This window comes from Uranotaenia lowii, chromosome 2, assembly GCF_029784155.1.
Source record: "Uranotaenia lowii strain MFRU-FL chromosome 2, ASM2978415v1, whole genome shotgun sequence".
In the NCBI taxonomy this organism is placed as follows: domain Eukaryota; kingdom Metazoa; phylum Arthropoda; class Insecta; order Diptera; family Culicidae; genus Uranotaenia; species Uranotaenia lowii.
Genome location: NC_073692.1, coordinates 7122236 through 7140600, shown reverse-complemented (window position 1 = coordinate 7140600; position 18365 = coordinate 7122236). Strand labels below are relative to the sequence as shown.

Here is an 18365-nt window from a genome sequence, read left to right as displayed (position 1 = left end):
GGTCATTCACGTAAAATCAATGTGAAGGAACACATTTCTCAATATGGCGTGGATCTAAGGACTATCAGCTGACAAATAGAAGGTTTTTTGGTGATCTAGCAGCTCTATTTTTGTAAGTAGTAAATATGTTGTTGTATGATTGTTTTTTCAATCTTTTTTCATTTCAACAGATTGAGGAATTTGAGCTGCTGGTCGATCAAGCAACTGCAACGGAGGCGCACCGAATTCAATTTTCTTTACGGCGTCGTAAATCGTAAGTTAAAGTGAAGTGAAATTTTTGATAATAGCAAAGTGTAAATGAAAAGTTATGTTTTTTTAAATAAAATAAAATTGCTGCTAAATAAAATTGCTTTAAAAATAAAATTCTTTTTTAAAGTCTGTGAAAGAAAACAAAATACATTCATATTTGATTTAAATCTACGTGAATCGCATGTAACAGAGCAAATCCCCCCCTTGTATGCTTCAAATGGAATTGACTTGCAGCTCATATGAAAATTACGTGAATTTTATTTGCTGTGCGAGCTCTGTTTGCTACCTGAAATTCACGTAGATTTCAAATGATTTTCATGGTGGCAAAAATCTATGTACATTTTCACGTAGCGTTCATGTGAAAAGTTTTTTCGGTGTAGGATTTCGGTAAAAAAATTACCGAACTCGGTAATTTTCGTTTACTGTGTACGCACACTTGCTGAGCGTGTACAGATGAGTCGGGACAATTAACCTCAAAAACTCTCGGTACAAATTTCAGTGCAAAAACGTGGCAGCCAGCCAACGAACACGGTCGTTTTTTAGGTTAATTTTCCCAAAATTGAAAAGTATTTGTAACACTTCCTGAATTATGACACGAATACTATATACACTCAGCCGAAAAAGAAACGTTAAATTTACCTGGATTTTCACGTAGCCATTCGTTACGTGAATTTTTGCCTGGTTTACCTGAAGCACTTAGGAGTTAACAAAAAATCACTTGGACCTTACGTGAAATTCACATAGTTGAATGCTGTCAAAAGAAAGGCCCATTCGATTTACGTGAGAATCCATTGATCTGCAAAGTACAGAGGGATTTTGTGCATTCTATATGATGTTCACGTAAAACCTGAATGGCTCATTCACGTAAAATCTGTGTGAAGGAATACCAGTTTCAATATGGCGCGGATCCGATAGTTGGTGCATAAAGACAATAAAAATCTAAGTGATGGAGAAGCACATATTCTTTTCGTAAGTAATAAAGTTTTATTGTTTGGTTGCTATTTACATCTTTTGTTTTTTTTTTTAAACAGGATTTGAAATTGAGGCGGGGAGACGGCCAAGCAACCGCTAAAGAAGCCAAACCAAAGACACTTTCCGATGAATATGTGTTCAATAAATTAAGTGAAGTGAATTGTTAATAGTGGAAATGAAAAGTGCATATATTGTGCAAGTGTGGATCAAAGTAGATAAGTTTGGTCGAAAAATAAAATTTAATTTCGAAATTAAAACGTTTTTATTAAAATTTTTTATTAAGAATTGCACGTAGCAAAACGAATCCCTGCCCGCGTTCGATCTACGTTCGTTTCACATACAACTCATATGAAAATTACGTGAATTTTGCTTGCTGCGCGAGCTCTATTTGCTACCTGAAATTCACGTAGGTTTCACGTGATTTTCATGGTGGCAAAAATCCATGTACATTTTCACGTAGCGTTCATGTGAAGAATTCTTTCGGTGTATACTAGTGGCAAATAGGACTACTCGCTAACTTTCAGCTACTCAGTTCAGAGTGACGGTTACTCAGTTGTCGCCAAAACCGCACCTACTCAGTTCTGACTAAACGGCCTTTACTCAGAACTGACTAACAGCCCTTTTCGCGACAACTGAGTCGGGGTTACTCAGAATGCGCGAATGATTTCGGGACGGATTACCCATGTTAAATCAATAAGAATATTGTCAGATTGGTGGAGCAGGATAAAAAAAGTGAAATTATTTTGCTAAATGGTTATATTTTCATAATTATAATTTTTTGAATTTTCACCAAATTTACATTTTTTTTTTAATCACACTTGCATCTCTTTACCTATAACACCGAAATAGTGGCTTTCTCATCTGAAACGATAATCTGAATTGACAATTGGACGCCAAATTGGGGACCACGAAACCGGATTGTGGCTTAGCTTGCTGCTGCTAGTGCACCTCCGAGAGTAGTCCTACATCGCATATTCCATTATCGCACCCTGTAATCAAATCAAAAACGTCTGATTCTTCAGAAAACGTTAATAATAGTTAATATTTACCATTAGAAATTGGTATTCCGAATAAAAATTCAGCAACTTCGAAAAAAGTAATGGAAGGCCTCGAACTAACTGATCAACGTTTACTCAGTTGTCGCCTTCAAGCACTCGAATTCGCCGAGTGCCAACTTTCGTGTCGTCTGAGTAGCCGTTACTCGGAAAAACTGAGTCGTTTTAGATCAAGCGACGGCAGCTTCATACCAAAGGCGATCTCTGAGTAAATTGGAGCCGGGCTCTGAGTATTTCAAAATTAGCGAGATAGTAGCTCAGTAGAAATTTTTTTAAGCGGGAATCGGCCAAATTCTGATGCAAGGCGGGTAAAGCTAGGTGTGTTCTTATACCAATGCACGGAATCGTCCATCTTGTGACCCTTGTGGTAGGCGAACAATTCGCTGTCAAAAAGCGCACCGTCTCCACCCCCCACCAATGAGAAACTTTTAGTACCCCTTGCCTACTTTTCCTCAGTATGCACCCACCCTACTGGAGGCACTCTGTTCTGATGCATGGGGTATACGTTACGAACTGTTACGAATTTTAGTTCTTCTGTTTACCTTTCATTTTACAAATACATTGGTTCTCCACTGTTTATTTTGGTTGTCGGAAAGTTTTCGATCATAGGAATCATTAAACTTTTCCAAATTTCGTGGAATATCGGCAGCCTTTGATAAACTAGTTCAAGATCGTGGTAAACATTCAAACATGAGTCATGTATTCAGCGATGCTCCTCAACCGAAACCAGCTGGCATCAGCCAGGGAGGACCACACGGATTAGGTGAGACTGAGCGTTGAATAACTTATATAAGAACTTTTACATACAGACGTATATTCATATATCCTAGGCGATCCTGATGATAGGAGGCTTCGCAAGGTAGAAGTCGAAGTAATGATACCGAAAATAATGCGCGAGCGAGCAAAAGTAGAGAAGTGTATACCGGAAGTAAGCCAGTTCGAAGCATGCTGCAAAGAGTCCGGTTTGTGGATGGCCACCAAATGTCAAAAGCAAAACGAAACTATGAAAGATTGCTTCACGCGATGGTACAAGAATGAAGAGTTTGTTGCCGAGTGTCGCGAGAGTTATCTCAAGGAACGAAGCGAATTCCGGCGAACCGGAATACCCAAAAAGCTAAGAAATGTTGATTCCAGTCAATAGATTCGGCAAGTTTTTTTTTATTGTTGATTCTAGATTTTTGTTGTATGAATGTCAAATTGATGAGAAGAAAATATTGAAACAACTACATAAGTATTATAGAATTTTAGCTTTTAGATTGATGACTTGTCCGAGCGGCTAAATAATTATGATGGCTAGGGAAAATTTCACTAACGGCGAACTTATCCAAGCTTCCGATGCATTGAACAGGATTGTAGGGATCAATGTTTTTTGGGAAATGTACCTCTAATACTAACAAGTGTTTTGCTGTGGTTTCAGCTATCCGGTTGAAGCATTGAAAATCATAATTTTCCAAATAATGTACCGAATTTGAAAACTTTTCACCATTACTTTGAATGGGCTGAACTAGTACGATATAAGATGCGTGGTAAAATTGTGGCCCTCTTTGGTATAATACTGGGAAGAAGAAAAAAAAAGTTATAATTCATTGAAGACATGATGAAAATCATACTTACGGAAATCTCCTCCAAATTTAATGCCACTTTTAACAATCCAATTTTTGGCTCTAAAATACATGAAAGCAACATAATGCGCAATGAAAAAACGCTTCACTTTGGTGAACTTTTCAAGTAACTGAAATTCATCAAGGACACTTTCGTCTAATGCTTGAACTTCAAGGCAGCGCAATTCGTGCAGTAGAAAATAAGCTTCCTCAAAACTTAAAGCCAAATTTTCTTCCTTTGATTGGACGCTGGGCTGCGTCTCAGTGAATCCGAATCCGCGAACACATGCTGGAAATGAGCGGGACAATGTTCCTTGACCGAAGCATCCACCACGGCATAGTCTACCAATATCTTTGGTATCCCATACCTCAATCGATAATCCGGTGAAAAAACCCACTACGTTGGATTCCAGATCCCTTTTGACGTCGTACGAAGTTCCTGCACAGTTTGTTTGATTCGAGCTTAACGGGAGCGGGTCAACAGTGGACCAATTACGTGGGGTGAACTTTTTAGGTTTGGCGATTGGTGGTAGAAATCGTAGGTCTTCCATTTTATAAAACGGAGAATCTGGTGTCGCTTATAGTTTAAAATGCTTTCGTGTTGCTGATAATACAAGATTTTAAACTAGCTTTTAAATAAAATAAAGGACATTCTCCTTATATCGAATAGACAAAAACAACACGTTTCGCAACGCAAATTTCCGAATCAAAATGATTCTCGTAATGCTCGTAACGCCGCGCGCCTAATTGTTTGTTTTGTTGTGATTCCATTCTTCGTATTTCCCAGTAGAAAATTACAATCCCCCCACAATCATTAGTCACTTAACGTATCATTTCACCACAAAATGTTCGTTCACTCAGAATCAAAACAACCCAAAAATAAGAACGCCAGCGCATCAAAACAAAGTTCGATTGGCTTTCTTAATTTTGGGCTGCTGTCAATACACCAAAAGCAAAGTTTGAAGCTCGAACTGACCACCCCAAAAAAATTTCCCTTTGATTTCAGTTAGTTTCGTTATGTAACCAAAAAAATGTCTGCCGCGCCGAAAGCAATGTCTGGTAAAATGGTAATAATTTGATGAAATTTTATTATACCTCATTAATTCTACTTTAAAATTTTCCAGAAAACGTCTATTTATCGATTGGTGATGGTGACCATCTTTTTAAGTCCTATATACCAGATCATCATTTCCATCATGCCTCCAGCGAATTTCCGGAAGGGTGAAACCATTGGGAAACCGGAACAATTGGATGAGGATCTGGAGTAATCGCAGCATTTTTCAAACGGGATCTCCAGATCAGGTGGTCTAAAGAATGTGAGGGCACGTAAAGTTCCCAAAAAGTGAAAATCGCCGGATGTTTTTATTTGGCTGTTTGGCGCAGAATTTGGCTGTTCTGCGAATCAATCTTTGCCGTGGATTCTATCCACTGGATATAGTCAATTCCAGTGAAAATCGCAGCCTGCTTTTCCTTCCGGTACATCGTGCAGGTTGATTTTGAAAGAAGTTCTTCTTTAAGTTCCGTTCAAATTTTTCTATAAGTTGCTGATGCTAACAGCACCTGACTGTATTAAATGAAATTTGCTCCGGGAAAATGATTAGATTTAAAATACATTTTTGGAAAACTTCCGAAGTCAGCCAATTGTGATTAAAATTTTTGAAAATAAAATATGTTTAGAAAATATGAACAAAAATATTGTCTTCAACAAATTTTTATAATCCCTTTTGATAATTGGTTCATCAAATGAAAAAATCCCAAAAAAAATCCCTGCCGCATGACATGCCCCAAAATTAAGTTGCGAAAATGACGTTTGATCTCAAGTTTGGGAAAACCCCCTCAAACTCATTTTCGTCGGGAGCCAGTTTCATCCGATTTTGCGGCATTTCAACTTGGTTTTGGGTTAGACCGGCTTAGAGTGTTCATTCGGATGTTAGTGGACCAAACATCAAGCTTTGCATGAATTTCAGTCATTAAATATTCCCTCTTTGATTACAAACATGATTTTGTTTCCAATTTCGTTAGAAAATAAAATAATTTACTGAAACAATCAACATTTTTCAAAACCACAATTATGGGTCAAAATTGAAGCTTGTAACAATTATTAGTCATATTACCCACAATTATTAGTCACATAGAAGTCCATGGCAACACCCGAATATCAACATGAAAATCAACAAGTTTCTGGCAAACATTCAGGGGCATTCTTTGCTAGTATACGTTCAAGGGGCAATTGGGTTGAGCTAGCAACCAAGAAATGTTTTGTTTTGCTTGCGAAAAAGTGACCCATGATTGTGTGGAACTTGGTGGATTCTGTAACAATTATGGGTCACTTTTATTTAGCTAAATATTATTGAATTTTTGCATTTCATTCGCTCAGTTTTATTTGGAAAATGTAAACTCTTCTTTTGTGCTTATATAGGACCAATTCATTTGGTTGGAGTCTTTGAAATATCCGCATAAGCCCGCATACTAAAAAACTATAGCTCAAACAGTCTATACGATACATCTACAGCTCCAGAAATGGTGATTGTCTCAGTAAAAGTAACTGTTTTATTAAACTTTACTTCGACAACGTTAAAAACGAAACATGAACGTTTATGTGAAAAAGTGATGCTATCTGGAAAGGTGAACGAATGGTATGCACGATTTACTTAAATTTTTCTCTAATCGTAAAAATGATTTCGAACCGTTACCCATAGCGTTGATGCGGTCTGTCAAAAATGACCGAAATGCGGATCAGAGATGCCACATGATTTTGCAAAAAATCAGTTGAAGTTTATGAAATCTTTAAGTTTTCCTCGTGGTTTGTGAGTCTCCTTACATAATTCGAAAATGTTTAATGCCGGATTTGATTGAGGTCGGGCATCTGTATCTGAAATTTAAGTCTATATTATTGACATGGCAGATTTCACTCCAAAAAATATTATGATCAAATCATCTTTTCTCATTCATTTTAAATGCCACTCAATACTCGCTTTTACTTTACTCTACTTTAACTAATGTATCATTCATTAACGATATAAATGATGATTCAAACAATCTTAATGACAAAATATTTAATATTGTGTTTTTGAAAAATCTCTTCACTTGGCACCACTGATTGTTTTCTGCCCTTCGCCACGCCAGTCATGTTTTCTGTTGTCGCAGTCCGTCGCGGTATTTTTTTCTTTTCGACGGAAAACAATTGATAAAAGTTTCTAAGCATAATTTCATCAATTTCGGAGAATTCGGAACGCCGGTGTCAATCTTCCGATAAATTACGTCAAGGATGATAAAATCAAACAGCAGGAAGGCGATTATGGCGACGCGATGCTGTGAAAGTTTCAACACAGCGGCAAGGAGCATCGGGCTGTTTGTTTTTGTAACAGGTAAGTGAAAAAGTTTATTGTTTTTGCACCTGTTCAACTAAACTAAGGTAGCAAAAACAAAGTTGTGAAAGTATCTTTTTTTTTTTTTTTTTTGTAAATTCTTTATTTGAAACGGCTCATACCTTTAGGCTTTAAGGAGCCAAACTCGTTTTGTTTGATAACAATTGTGTGCTTATATCTAGTTCACTTTAAAAGAAAAAAGAAGATAGATAGGGAAATATGAAAATAAGAAGAAATTAAAGACGAAGATCAATAGCTTTTAGGAAAAGATATATTTCGAACATGTAGTCCAAGTCTCTCACCCCCAGCACATCTCTCACTGGAACATAGGGTGGTTTTCCTCGGGCCCGAAGGGAGTCTATGAAATTCGTTCTGGCGACAAGATGGACCTCGCACGACCAAACAATATGCTCGATGTCATGGTAACCTTGGCCGCAACTACACAAATTGCTGCTAGCAATATTCAAACGATAGAGTACCGCGTCTAAGGAATAATGATTGGACATGAGACGGGAAAATATACGAATAAAATCTCGACTCAGGTCCAATCTATTAAACCATGGTTTAAGGCTTACCCTTGGGATAATCGAGTGCAGCCACCGACCCAACTCATCCTCGTCCCATTTGCGCTGCCAGTTGACAAGAGAGTTTCTTCGAACTAAAAAGTAAAATTCGTTGAAGGCAATTTCACGCTGGTACGTGTCGCCTTCCATCGCCCCCACCTTTGCCAGAGAGTCTGCCTTCTCATTACCCTCTATCGAGCAATGAGAGGGAACCCAAACAAAGGTGATGATAAAGCGACGTTTTGATAAAGCACTCAAACTATCCCGTATCTTCTCGAAGAAGTATGGCGAGTGCTTTCCCGGTTTTATTGAGTGGATTGCTTGAACAGAACTCAGACTATCCGTTACAATAAAGTAGTGCCCAACTGGCCTTGAAGCTATACTGTCCAAAGCACAATGAATAGCTGCTAACTCTGCTATATACACAGAGCATGGTGACTCGAGGCTGTAAGAGGCGCTAGATATTTCGTTGAACACTCCAAATCCTGTTGATTCCTCTATAAGTGATCCATCAGTAAAGTACATTTTATCAGCATCGACGTGTCTATATTTAGCTTCGAAAATTCTTGGAATCAGAAGGGAACGATGAGGGACCGGGATTCCACAAATTTCCTGCTGCATAGACAAATCAAACTGGACAGAAGAATGATCGTAGTCTGGGCTACAAACACGAGTTGGAGAGAATGAAGAAGGGTTTACCTGCATTGACATGAGGACATGGTATATAGACATAAACCTGGTTTGAAAATTTTGCTCAAGTAGCCTGTCAAAATTTACAATCACCAGTGGGTTCATGACCTCACACCTGATGAGGAACCGAAGTGATAGTAGATTGAATCGATCTTTCAAAGGGAGTATTCCTGCCAAAACTTCAAGACTCATGTTGTGCGTTGAGGGCATACAGCCCAAAGCGATGCGAAGGCAACGGTATTGGATACGCTCGAGTTTGAGGAGGTGAGTTTTGGCAGCTGACTGGAAACAGAAGCTACCATATTCCATCACTGAGAGAATAGTTGTTCGATACAATTTTAAAAGATCTTCTGGATGGGCTCCCCACCAGGTGCCAGTGATTGATCGAAGAAAATTCATTCTTTGTTGGCATTTTCCTTTCAGATACTCAATGTGGGCTCTCCAAGTACACTTGGAATCAAACCAAACCCCAAGATACTTAAAACACCTCGATTGAGTGATCGTTCGGCCTAGAAGTTGAAGCTTAGGTTGAGCAGGTCTACGTTTCTTAGAGAAAACAACCATCTCCGTTTTCTGAGGAGAAAACTCAATCCCAAGCCCCAAAGCCCAGGATGACAATCTGTTTAAAGTATCTTGTAAAGGTCTGAGCAGATGAGACTCAGTAGAACCTGTGACAGACACCACGCCGTCATCTGCAAGTTGTCTTAGAGTGCAGCCTTCAGAGAGACAACTGTCGATGTCACTTACGTAAAAGTTGTACAAAAGTGGACTCAAACATGAACCCTGTGGGAGGCCCATGTAGGAGGTTCTTCTAATTGCAATATCTCCGTGAGCAAAGTTCAGATGTTTCTCACAAAGCAAGCTGTATAAGATGTTGTTCAATAGAGGAGGCAGACCCCGGGAGTGCAATTTGTCTGACAACACCTCTATTGAAACTGCATCAAAAGCTCCCTTTATGTCTAGAAACACTGAAGCCATTTGCTCACGTTTTGCGTACGCCATTTGTATCTCTGAAGACAGCAAAGCAAGACAATCGTTTGTCCCTTTGCCCCTTCGGAACCCAAATTGAGTATCTGAAAGGAGACCATTTGCTTCTACCCATTTATCCAAACGAAACAAAATCATTTTCTCCATCAACTTGCGTATACAAGACAACATCGCTATTGGACGGTACGAATTCGCATCGGACGCTGGTTTTCCGGGCTTTTGGATAGCGATAACTCTCACTTCTCTCCACTCTTGGGGAACAATGTTGTTCTCCAAGAATTGATTAAATAAATTTAACAAGCGAAACTTGGCGGCGTCCGGAAGGTTTTTCAACAAGTTAAATTTTATTTTATCAATTCCCGGAGCTGAATTGTTGCAAGAGAGGAGGGCAAGTGAAAATTCGACCATCGAAAAGCTGGAATCCAGACCACACCTATCAGGAGGCACGTTCCGGATTATTTTTTGTACAGGTGTAGAATCTGGGCAGACTTTCCGTGCAAAGTTTAATATCCATCTATGTGTGTTTTCTTCACTTTCATTTGTAGATGATCGATTGCGCATGCTTCGTGCCACTTTCCATAAGGTACTCAAGGATGTTTCCCGTGATAAACCACCCACAAAATTCCTCCAATACGCCTTTTTCTTCCCTTTGATCAATTTTTTGAACTGATTTTCAAGGGAAACATATGATTCAAAAAGGACGAGGGTTCCATGTTTTCGAAAATCTTTGAATGCTTTTGATTTGTCCTTATAAAGCTTGGAACACTGCTGGTCCCACCATGGATTTGGGGGCCTTCGAAGAACAGATGAATCTGGGATGGGTTTTTTTTGAGCGCAAAGTGCACTTTCATGGATCAAACGTGAAAGAAAGTGATACTCCTCCAAAGGAGGTAAAACATTCATAGAATTAATGGCATCTGTTATTTCGTCCGAGTACTTTTTCCAATCGATGTGTCTTGTAAGGTCATATGCCATATTTGTTGAATTTGAAGTGCTGGCCCCATTGGTGATTGTAATTTTGATTGGCAAGTGATCACTACCATTGGGATCAGGGATTACCTTCCACTGGCAATCCAATGATAGTGAATTTGAGCAGAGTGAGAGGTCAATTGCGCTTGGTCTTGCAGGGGGTTTAGGTACCCGTGTTTTTTCACCCGTGTTCAAAATTGTTAAATTGAAACTGTCACAAATGTCATAAATAAGAGTAGAACGACAATCGTCAGTTTGTTCTCCCCAGACAGTTCCATGTGAATTGAAGTCACCCAGGATCAACCTTGGCTCAGGAAGCACTGAGCACAGGTCCTCTAGGTGATTTCGATCCACTGCAACTCTATGAGGCCAGTACAAACTGACAACGCATAAGTCCTTACCTCTTATAGTTATATGACATGCAACAGCTTCAATTCCTCCTGATAAAGGGAGGTGGATTCTGTAAAAGGAGTGGCGCTTATTGATCCCCAAAAGCACCCCTCCATAAGAATCGTTGCGATCCAAACGGATAATGTTAAAATCGTGGAATGAGATGTTTGATTGAGAAGAAAGCCATGTTTCTGAAAGGCCAAAAATATCGCAACTAGTTTCATGAAGAAGAAATTTGAACGGATCCAGTTTAGGAACTAAACTACGACAATTCCACTGTATAACAGTGATATCCCCGACCTCTGGGCGTAAATTAGCCATCGAGAGAGATAAACATTGAAATGAGGGGCCAAGTTTGCATCAATTGCTTCAAAAATGTCTTTACTACAGGAAGCATTGTTGTTACAATGCTTTTGATGGATTCAGAAACGTTGAAAAACGAAAAAATTCCATTCAGAATGTCAGTCAACTTAAACAATCCTGGCTGGGAAGTTGATTCTGAAAAAACTGCATTCGTCAAAGGGGCCTTTGAGGTCCCTGCTGGTGTTGCATCATTCTGTGGTGAAAAAATCGTACGGAATCCAGGAGGATTTTGTTTTTGTTGTTCTGCAGCATTCGGCTTTTTAGGGACACTGATTGGAGGGCTCATTGTAGGGATTTTCTTGGGTATTTTGGGTGTCTTGGGAGTTGTTTTAGCACGTTTCCGGGAGTTCGCAACGAAAACAAAAGGGTTTTCCTCATCCGTTGTTTCTTCGTTGTCAACTGGCAACACAGAAAAGATGTTACTTGAATGAGGTTGGGCCAGTGGAGAAGCGCTCTTTAAGATAGAGGCATAAGAACGTCTCGATCGTTCCTTTAAAGAGCGCTTCTGTTTATCCCAGCAACTCTTGAATGCCTCTTGAAAGTATCTTATAGAATATAAGAACAATTCTATTTTTTCTTTCAGGCTAAGACAGCTAGCTGCTACACAATTTCGGCGCAGGCAAAATAATTGTGGAAGAAATCAGAACTGGACGAACTACGCCTAATGGAGGAATACATATTAGTATTTCTAATGTATAATTAAGGTATATGCAATAAGATAATGTTAGTATGTAAATAAAATGATTACCCAAAAACTTTTAGTTTTTTTAATCCGAAAACTCCAAAATTTGTTCATATGTGTGCGTGTTATTCACGTACGTTTCCGAAAAACGTACGCATTACGTTGGAAGATCATTTTGACAAATCGTGTTACGACTTTTACTGTAAAAATCTTTTTACAAAACAACTTCAAGAATTACATTAACATGTACAGTTTGAATATCAAATTATGGTTTCCATGATCGATTATTGGACGATATCTAAACTGTTTGAAGAACGGTTCTTCCATATAAGTGCCTTAACAGTTTTTAACAGTTACATAACCTAACGACATATTCAAAATAACATCAAATCAAAATTCACGATTAAAGCAATGTATTTTACATTGTCAATAACCGTTTGCTAAACGTTTTTTTACGATTCATCAAATCGTCGTTTGACTTCTTCAGGAAACGTTTGGTTATGATCATTATTTATGCGGGAGGGGCTTAACGGTTTAAGATGTCAACCTTATAACATTGGAATTTTATGCGATAGTTCCACAGCTTATAGTTCTCCTTTGATAAAAAGTATTCAAACAGCAATTTTACTGTTATCAAACGCACAAATAATATTTTTTATGCATTTTGATGATATTGTCGATTAACTAAAAATAATAATATGATATAATTTCTTTTGGTTTAGTAGATATCAGCAGTTCTAATGATAGGTGACTAATAATTGTGTGTGACCCATGATTGTGGGGGGACTGTATATGCCACATAATCTACGAAAGACAGATTGGATTTTAAATCGATTATCAATTCTCAAAAAACTATTTAGGCGGCACTTTTTTGACCCCCTCTCCCCCGTTTGTCACAAATCGTAACGCTTCGACGTACCCCCTATGAAAATTACGTAACGCTGACAATTACCCCCCCCCCCCCTTCTTCTCATGTTTTTAAATACTGATTTTCGTAGTTAAAAAAAGATTTTAACATCAATTTTTTTAACGTTATTAAAACGGAATTAATATCTATCCAGATCGCTTCTTAGTACTCATTGATGATAATTATCTGATAAAATAATTTTTTGTCTTACAACTAGTTGCTCTGCGCTGATGATCTACCTTGTTTTGTTCCAGGATCATAACTTGTTATGCAATAAATACTCCACTTAGAAATATTCGTGGGAATAACCAAAATTGCATTTTTTAAATCAATTGAAAAAAAAATGGTTAAATTTCCGTTTTAAGATTGGATTGAGTTCTTGCGGGTAAATGCACCTAATATTCGGCTTTCCAACGGTTGTTTCACGGATATCCAACGCATATTTTATGGAGTCTATCTCAGAATCTTTAAAGAGGAAAGGTTATGAACCATTTTCAATCTTGTTGAAGCCACAAATTTTAAGCTGATTTTGGTTTGCTAATTATTCTGCAAAAATTGCATGACATCTAAAAAGCTGCCATTAAAGTGAAATTTTTAAGGAAAAATCGTTACGTAACGATGAGCATACCTCCCCCCCTCCCCTATGTCACAATTTGTAACGCTCGAGCGTACTCCCTCCCCCCCCTAGGAGCGTTACGTAATTTATGGATGCCCCCTTACCGTAATCAAAATTGTTACACTCATCCGAAAAGGAAACGTTAGATTTACCTGGATTTTCACGTAGCCATCCGTTACGTGAATTTTTGCCTGGTTTACGTGAAGCACTTAGGAATTAACAAAAAATCACTTGATCCTTACGTGAAATTCACATAGTTGAATGCTGCCAAAAGAATGGCACATTCGATTTACGTGAGAATCCAGTGATCCGCAAAGTACAGAGGGATTTTCTGCATTCTATGTGATGTTCACGTAAAACCTGAATGGCTCATTCACGTAAAATCTGTGTGCAGGAATACCAGTTTCAATATGGCGCGGATCCGACAGTTGATGCACAAAGAAAAAAAAATCTCAGTGATTGAGAAGCTGATATTCTTTTCGTAAGTATTAAAGTTTTGTTGTTTGGTTGCTATTTACATCTTTTGTTTTTTTTTTTTTCAACAGGATTTGAAATTGAGGCAGCGGAGACGGCAAAGCAACCGCTAAAGAGGCCAAACCAGAGACACTTTTCGACGAATATAACTTCAATAAATAAAGTGAAATGAATTGTTAGTTGTGGAAATGAAAAGTGTATATGTTGTGAAAGTGTGGATTAAAGTTAAGAAGTTTGGTCGAATAATAAAGTTTACTTTCAAAATTAAACATTTTTATTAAAAATATCCGAGAAAAAACCTCCCTGACGAGAGGAATAAAACAACGGTCTTTGCGCATGGATGGATTTATTAAGAATGAACAAAGAGAGGAATATACACGTTTAGATCGAAGTACACATTGAGTTACACTGCTAGTATACATAACTCATATTTGGTTCAATAACACGGAGAGGTCTGTTTCACAACACCCCCTCTCAGACCCAACGTAGCTCGATGTTCCTTGAACGGTCCTGCTGGTAGACATTTGGTGAATGTATCTGCCAACTGCTTCTGTGTAGGAATGTACACCACCTTGAGGTCTTCGTTCTGGATACATTCGCGAATGAAGTTGTATCGAATGTCCAGGTGCTTCATTCTTTTCTGGTCCCGTGGTTCTGTTGCAATATGTATACAAGACTGGTTGTCCTCGTGTACCGTGATTGGGGCGATCTTCTTGATCCCGAATTCTGCCAGAATATTCCGAAGCCATATTGCATCGCAAGCGGCTTGACTAAGCGATATGTATTCGGCTTCTGTGGATGACAAGGACACTGTTGGTTGCTTTCGACTTGTCCACAGCACAGTGTTACCAAACACTTGAAATACGCTTCCCGAAGTGGATTTCCGATCATCTAGGTCGCTTCCCCAATCTGCGTCTGCAAAACCAATCAGCGGTTCAGCATTACTATTGCGCTTGTAAACCAGATCATACTCGATGGTTCCTTGCAGATAACGAAGAACACGTTTCAAATGGTTCCAGTGTTCGTCAGTAGCACCACTTTGGAAACGGCTAAGGACGTTAACGGCCGCACAAATATCAGGACGAGAGGAGAGCATGAGGTATGTCAAGCAACCTACGAGTTCACGATAGGGGTTCTTGGTTGCTGTTTCGGTTTCCCTAATTCTTTGCAACTTGAGATTAGGTTCGAGGGGAGTAGATACAGATTTACATTGATCCATACCGAAACGTTTAAGCAGTGAGCGAATATAATGGGATTGATTAATGGTCAATTTGCCTTCCTGCCTATTATGCTCTATCTTCATGCCTAAGAAGTATCGAAGTTCTTGCATATCGTCCATCTCAAACTCACGACTAAGACAGCTCTTCACCTTCTTGAGCTCTTCCAGCGAGTTTGATGCCAAAATAATGTCGTCAACATAAAGAATTAAATACAAAACCAGTTCTTTAATCTTTTTCGTGTAGAGGCAACTGTCGTACTGCGACCTTTTGAATCCAAGTTTGAGGACGAAGGAATTGAACCGCTCATTCCAGCTTCGAGGTGCTTGTTTTAAGCCGTATAGCGATTTGTTGAGTTTACATACCTTATTCCCCTGCTCAAATCCTGGAGGCTGACGCATCAGAACGGTTTCCGACAACTCACCATTCAAAAATGCAGTGCGCACATCCATTTGGTGCAGATGAAGACCTTGTTGCACAGCTATGGCCAGCAGAACTCTCACCGTACTAATTCTGACAACTGGCGCATAAGTTTCCTGGTAGTCGAATCCATGGCGCTGCGAGCAGCCTTTAGCTACTAGCCGGGCTTTGTATCTGTCGATGGTTCCGTCGTCCTTAAGCTTCACTTTAAATACCCACTTACATGGCAGTACACGGACACCAGATGGACAGTCTACCAAATCCCACGTAGAATTCTTCCTCAGTGACCGCAGCTCGTCGGAAATCGCCTTCTCCCATTCCGGCCAATCCGGACGCTTCTTCAGCTCGACGACGTTGCACGGGATATCTTCAACGAAATTCTCTGCGTTTAACGCAAATGCAGTATAAACTTCGTAATCCGCCAACTTCGCTGGAGGACGCCTTTCACGATCACTTCTTCTCACAGCATCATCTTCACTTTCACTACCATTTTCAGCACTATCATACTCACTCCGTTGGTCACTGTCAATGTTCGCTTCTTTCTTTTCTTCCGGGTGAGTTATGATTTCTCGTACAGTCTCAACTATTTCACTAGGACCTCGGTCCATCACTTTGTTCGATACCAAATGATCGTTTGTGTAGATGTAGGAGTCCACTGTTTTCTTCACTTTTAGTTCTTCCACCATAACATCACGACGAATAATCACTTTCCGTTGTTGCGGATCCCACAACCGATAGCCATTCATGCCGTAGCCAACAAAATAACAGACGTGGCTCTTGGCATCCAGCTTCGTTCTCTTTTCCTTCGGTATGTGGCTGAATACTTTGCTACCAAACACCCGCAGTCTAGCCACATTCGGTTTGTGACCAAACCACATCTCAAATGGTGTTTTTGCTTCCCGCAAAGCAGATGTAGGGCTACGGTTTATCACATGAACCGCAGTCAACACAGCCTCACTCCACATACAACGATTTACACCAGACTCATCCAACATTGCACGAGCTCTTTCCATAATGGTGCGGTTCATACGTTCCGCCACACCATTCTGTTGTGGGGTGTACGGAACCGTGGGTTCCATAACAATGCCAGATTCACAACAATATTCCATGAACGCCTGGTTCATAAATTCACCCCCATTATCACTCCGCAATCGTGCAATCTTCTTCCCGAACCGAGCGGTAGCCATGGCAACATATTTTCTAAAAGCATCCATCACATCACTTTTTGCTTTTAGCACATACACAGCCGTAAAGTGTGTAAAATCGTCGATAAAACTCACAAACAACTTTCCCCCATCCCAAGATGCAGGAGAAAACGGTCCACATACATCCGTATGGATCAATTCGAGGGGACGAGACGATCTACTACACACACCACCATCAAACGGCAAACGAGATTGCTTGCCCATCATACATGGCTCACAAATTTCTTTGTCACCGGACACACCAACACAGCCGTCAATTCCCTCAACCATGTTGTTTCGGATCAATTTCAATAAGCCTGTGTGGCCAATATGGCCGTATCTTCGATGCCACAAAGAAAACTTATTCTCACCACTACATATCATCGCAGCACCAACACTCATTTCCACATCGAGCTCATACAGTTTACCTTTCCGATAAGCGATGCCCACTACATCTGAGCCTCTCATAATGCGAGCATTGTGCGATCCAAAAACCACTTCCATGCCCCGTTCCACAACTTTCTTCACCGAAAACAAATTTGTGCACAACCCAGGGACAAACAACACATCATGAACTGTGCATTTTAGGGATTTTCCATCAACCTTACAGTTCATTTTCACTTCACCTACTAGCCAACTTTCAAGTGAAACCCCAGACTTGGCAACACTGATAACCATTGGTATTTCCAATTTCCGAACGTTCACCAATACACTTTTATCGTGTACCATGTGCTCCGAGGCACCACTATCAATCACCCAGCGGAATTTACCACCACTAATTTGTCCACTGTCGCTGGCGATGAACGCGATTTCACCCGTTTCAGCCGTATGCGCCTTCCCTTTCTTCTTCACATTTCCCGACGCATTAGCGAATCGCTCCGACTGCTTGCCTTTCGGGCAGTTAGTACGTTTATGTCCCGGTTTTCCGCAACCATGACACGTAAACACAAATTTTCCACTTCTTCCGGCAAAAGCTGTGTTCGGTTCCGAACCACTCACTAGATTCTGACGTTTAACATCTTCACTCAATAAACGCGATTTCACAAAATCCAGAGAGCATTGATCGACCGGCAATGTTTCCAACACGGTGATCAATTGTTCATACGACTTGGGCATTGATTGGAGCAGGAAAAACACAACCACTGGCTCATCAAACTTTATTGCCGCGGATTCCAACTCGCGCACAGTCTTTTCGAAACACAAAATATGTTCTTCCATCGGCCGACGATCGTCGTATTTCATTCCTGCCAGCTGCTTCAAGAGAAAGAAAATTCCCGACACACCCTTTCTCTCAAACGTTTGCTGCAGTGACAACCAGATCGCCCTGGGCGACGTTTTTCCCCGAACGTATTCTAATTGGGAATCGGCAATTTTATGTATCAGTATCGATTTGCACTTGGAATCTTCTTGCCGACGCTTATTCCGTTTTTCCTCCTTTTCGCGTTTCACAGCGGGAGTATCTGCTTCCACTTCCGGGTAAAACTCTTCTTCTTCCAACGTATTCCGGATACAATGAAGCAACCCCAATTCTTCCAGGTATGCTTCCATACGAAAACTCCAGTTGGAGAAGTTTTTCCCATCAAACAAATACACTCGCGGTGTGTGGCGATCTTCCTCCATTTTGTTATCAAACCACACTTTTCCGTTCCGAAAAATCA

The 18365-nt window shown here is 39.8% G+C and overlaps 3 protein-coding genes across 4 annotated transcripts; 1 reads left to right on the top strand and 2 right to left on the bottom strand.

Moving 5' to 3' along the window:
• Positions 1 to 2831: 2831 nt before the first annotated feature.
• On the top strand, positions 2832 to 3510 carry LOC129746338 (COX assembly mitochondrial protein homolog). The gene is made up of 2 exons (XM_055739948.1): positions 2832 to 3039; positions 3107 to 3510. Exons 1-2 carry the CDS (start codon positions 2967 to 2969, stop codon positions 3415 to 3417), a joined length of 384 nt encoding a protein of 127 aa, XP_055595923.1. The 5' UTR covers positions 2832 to 2966; the 3' UTR covers positions 3418 to 3510.
• LOC129746337 (uncharacterized) lies at positions 3415 to 4599 on the bottom strand. Its single transcript, XM_055739946.1, has 2 exons — positions 3891 to 4599; positions 3415 to 3831 (listed from the first exon to the last, which is right to left on the bottom strand). Exons 1-2 carry the CDS (start codon positions 4426 to 4428, stop codon positions 3521 to 3523), a joined length of 849 nt encoding a protein of 282 aa, XP_055595921.1. The 5' UTR covers positions 4429 to 4599; the 3' UTR covers positions 3415 to 3520.
• Positions 4600 to 7391: 2792 nt separating this feature from the next.
• Positions 7392 to 8686, bottom strand: LOC129749201 (uncharacterized). 2 transcript variants are annotated; one of them, XM_055744128.1, is made up of 2 exons: positions 7548 to 8686; positions 7392 to 7431 (listed from the first exon to the last, which is right to left on the bottom strand). In XM_055744128.1, exons 1-2 carry the CDS (start codon positions 8601 to 8603, stop codon positions 7429 to 7431), a joined length of 1059 nt encoding a protein of 352 aa, XP_055600103.1. In that variant the 5' UTR covers positions 8604 to 8686; the 3' UTR covers positions 7392 to 7428. The 2 variants fall into 2 exon arrangements, with proteins under 2 accessions (XP_055600103.1, XP_055600104.1); XM_055744129.1 differs by having other exon boundaries at positions 7420 to 7695; positions 7821 to 8686.
• Between the last annotated feature and the right edge of the window lie 9679 nt (positions 8687 to 18365).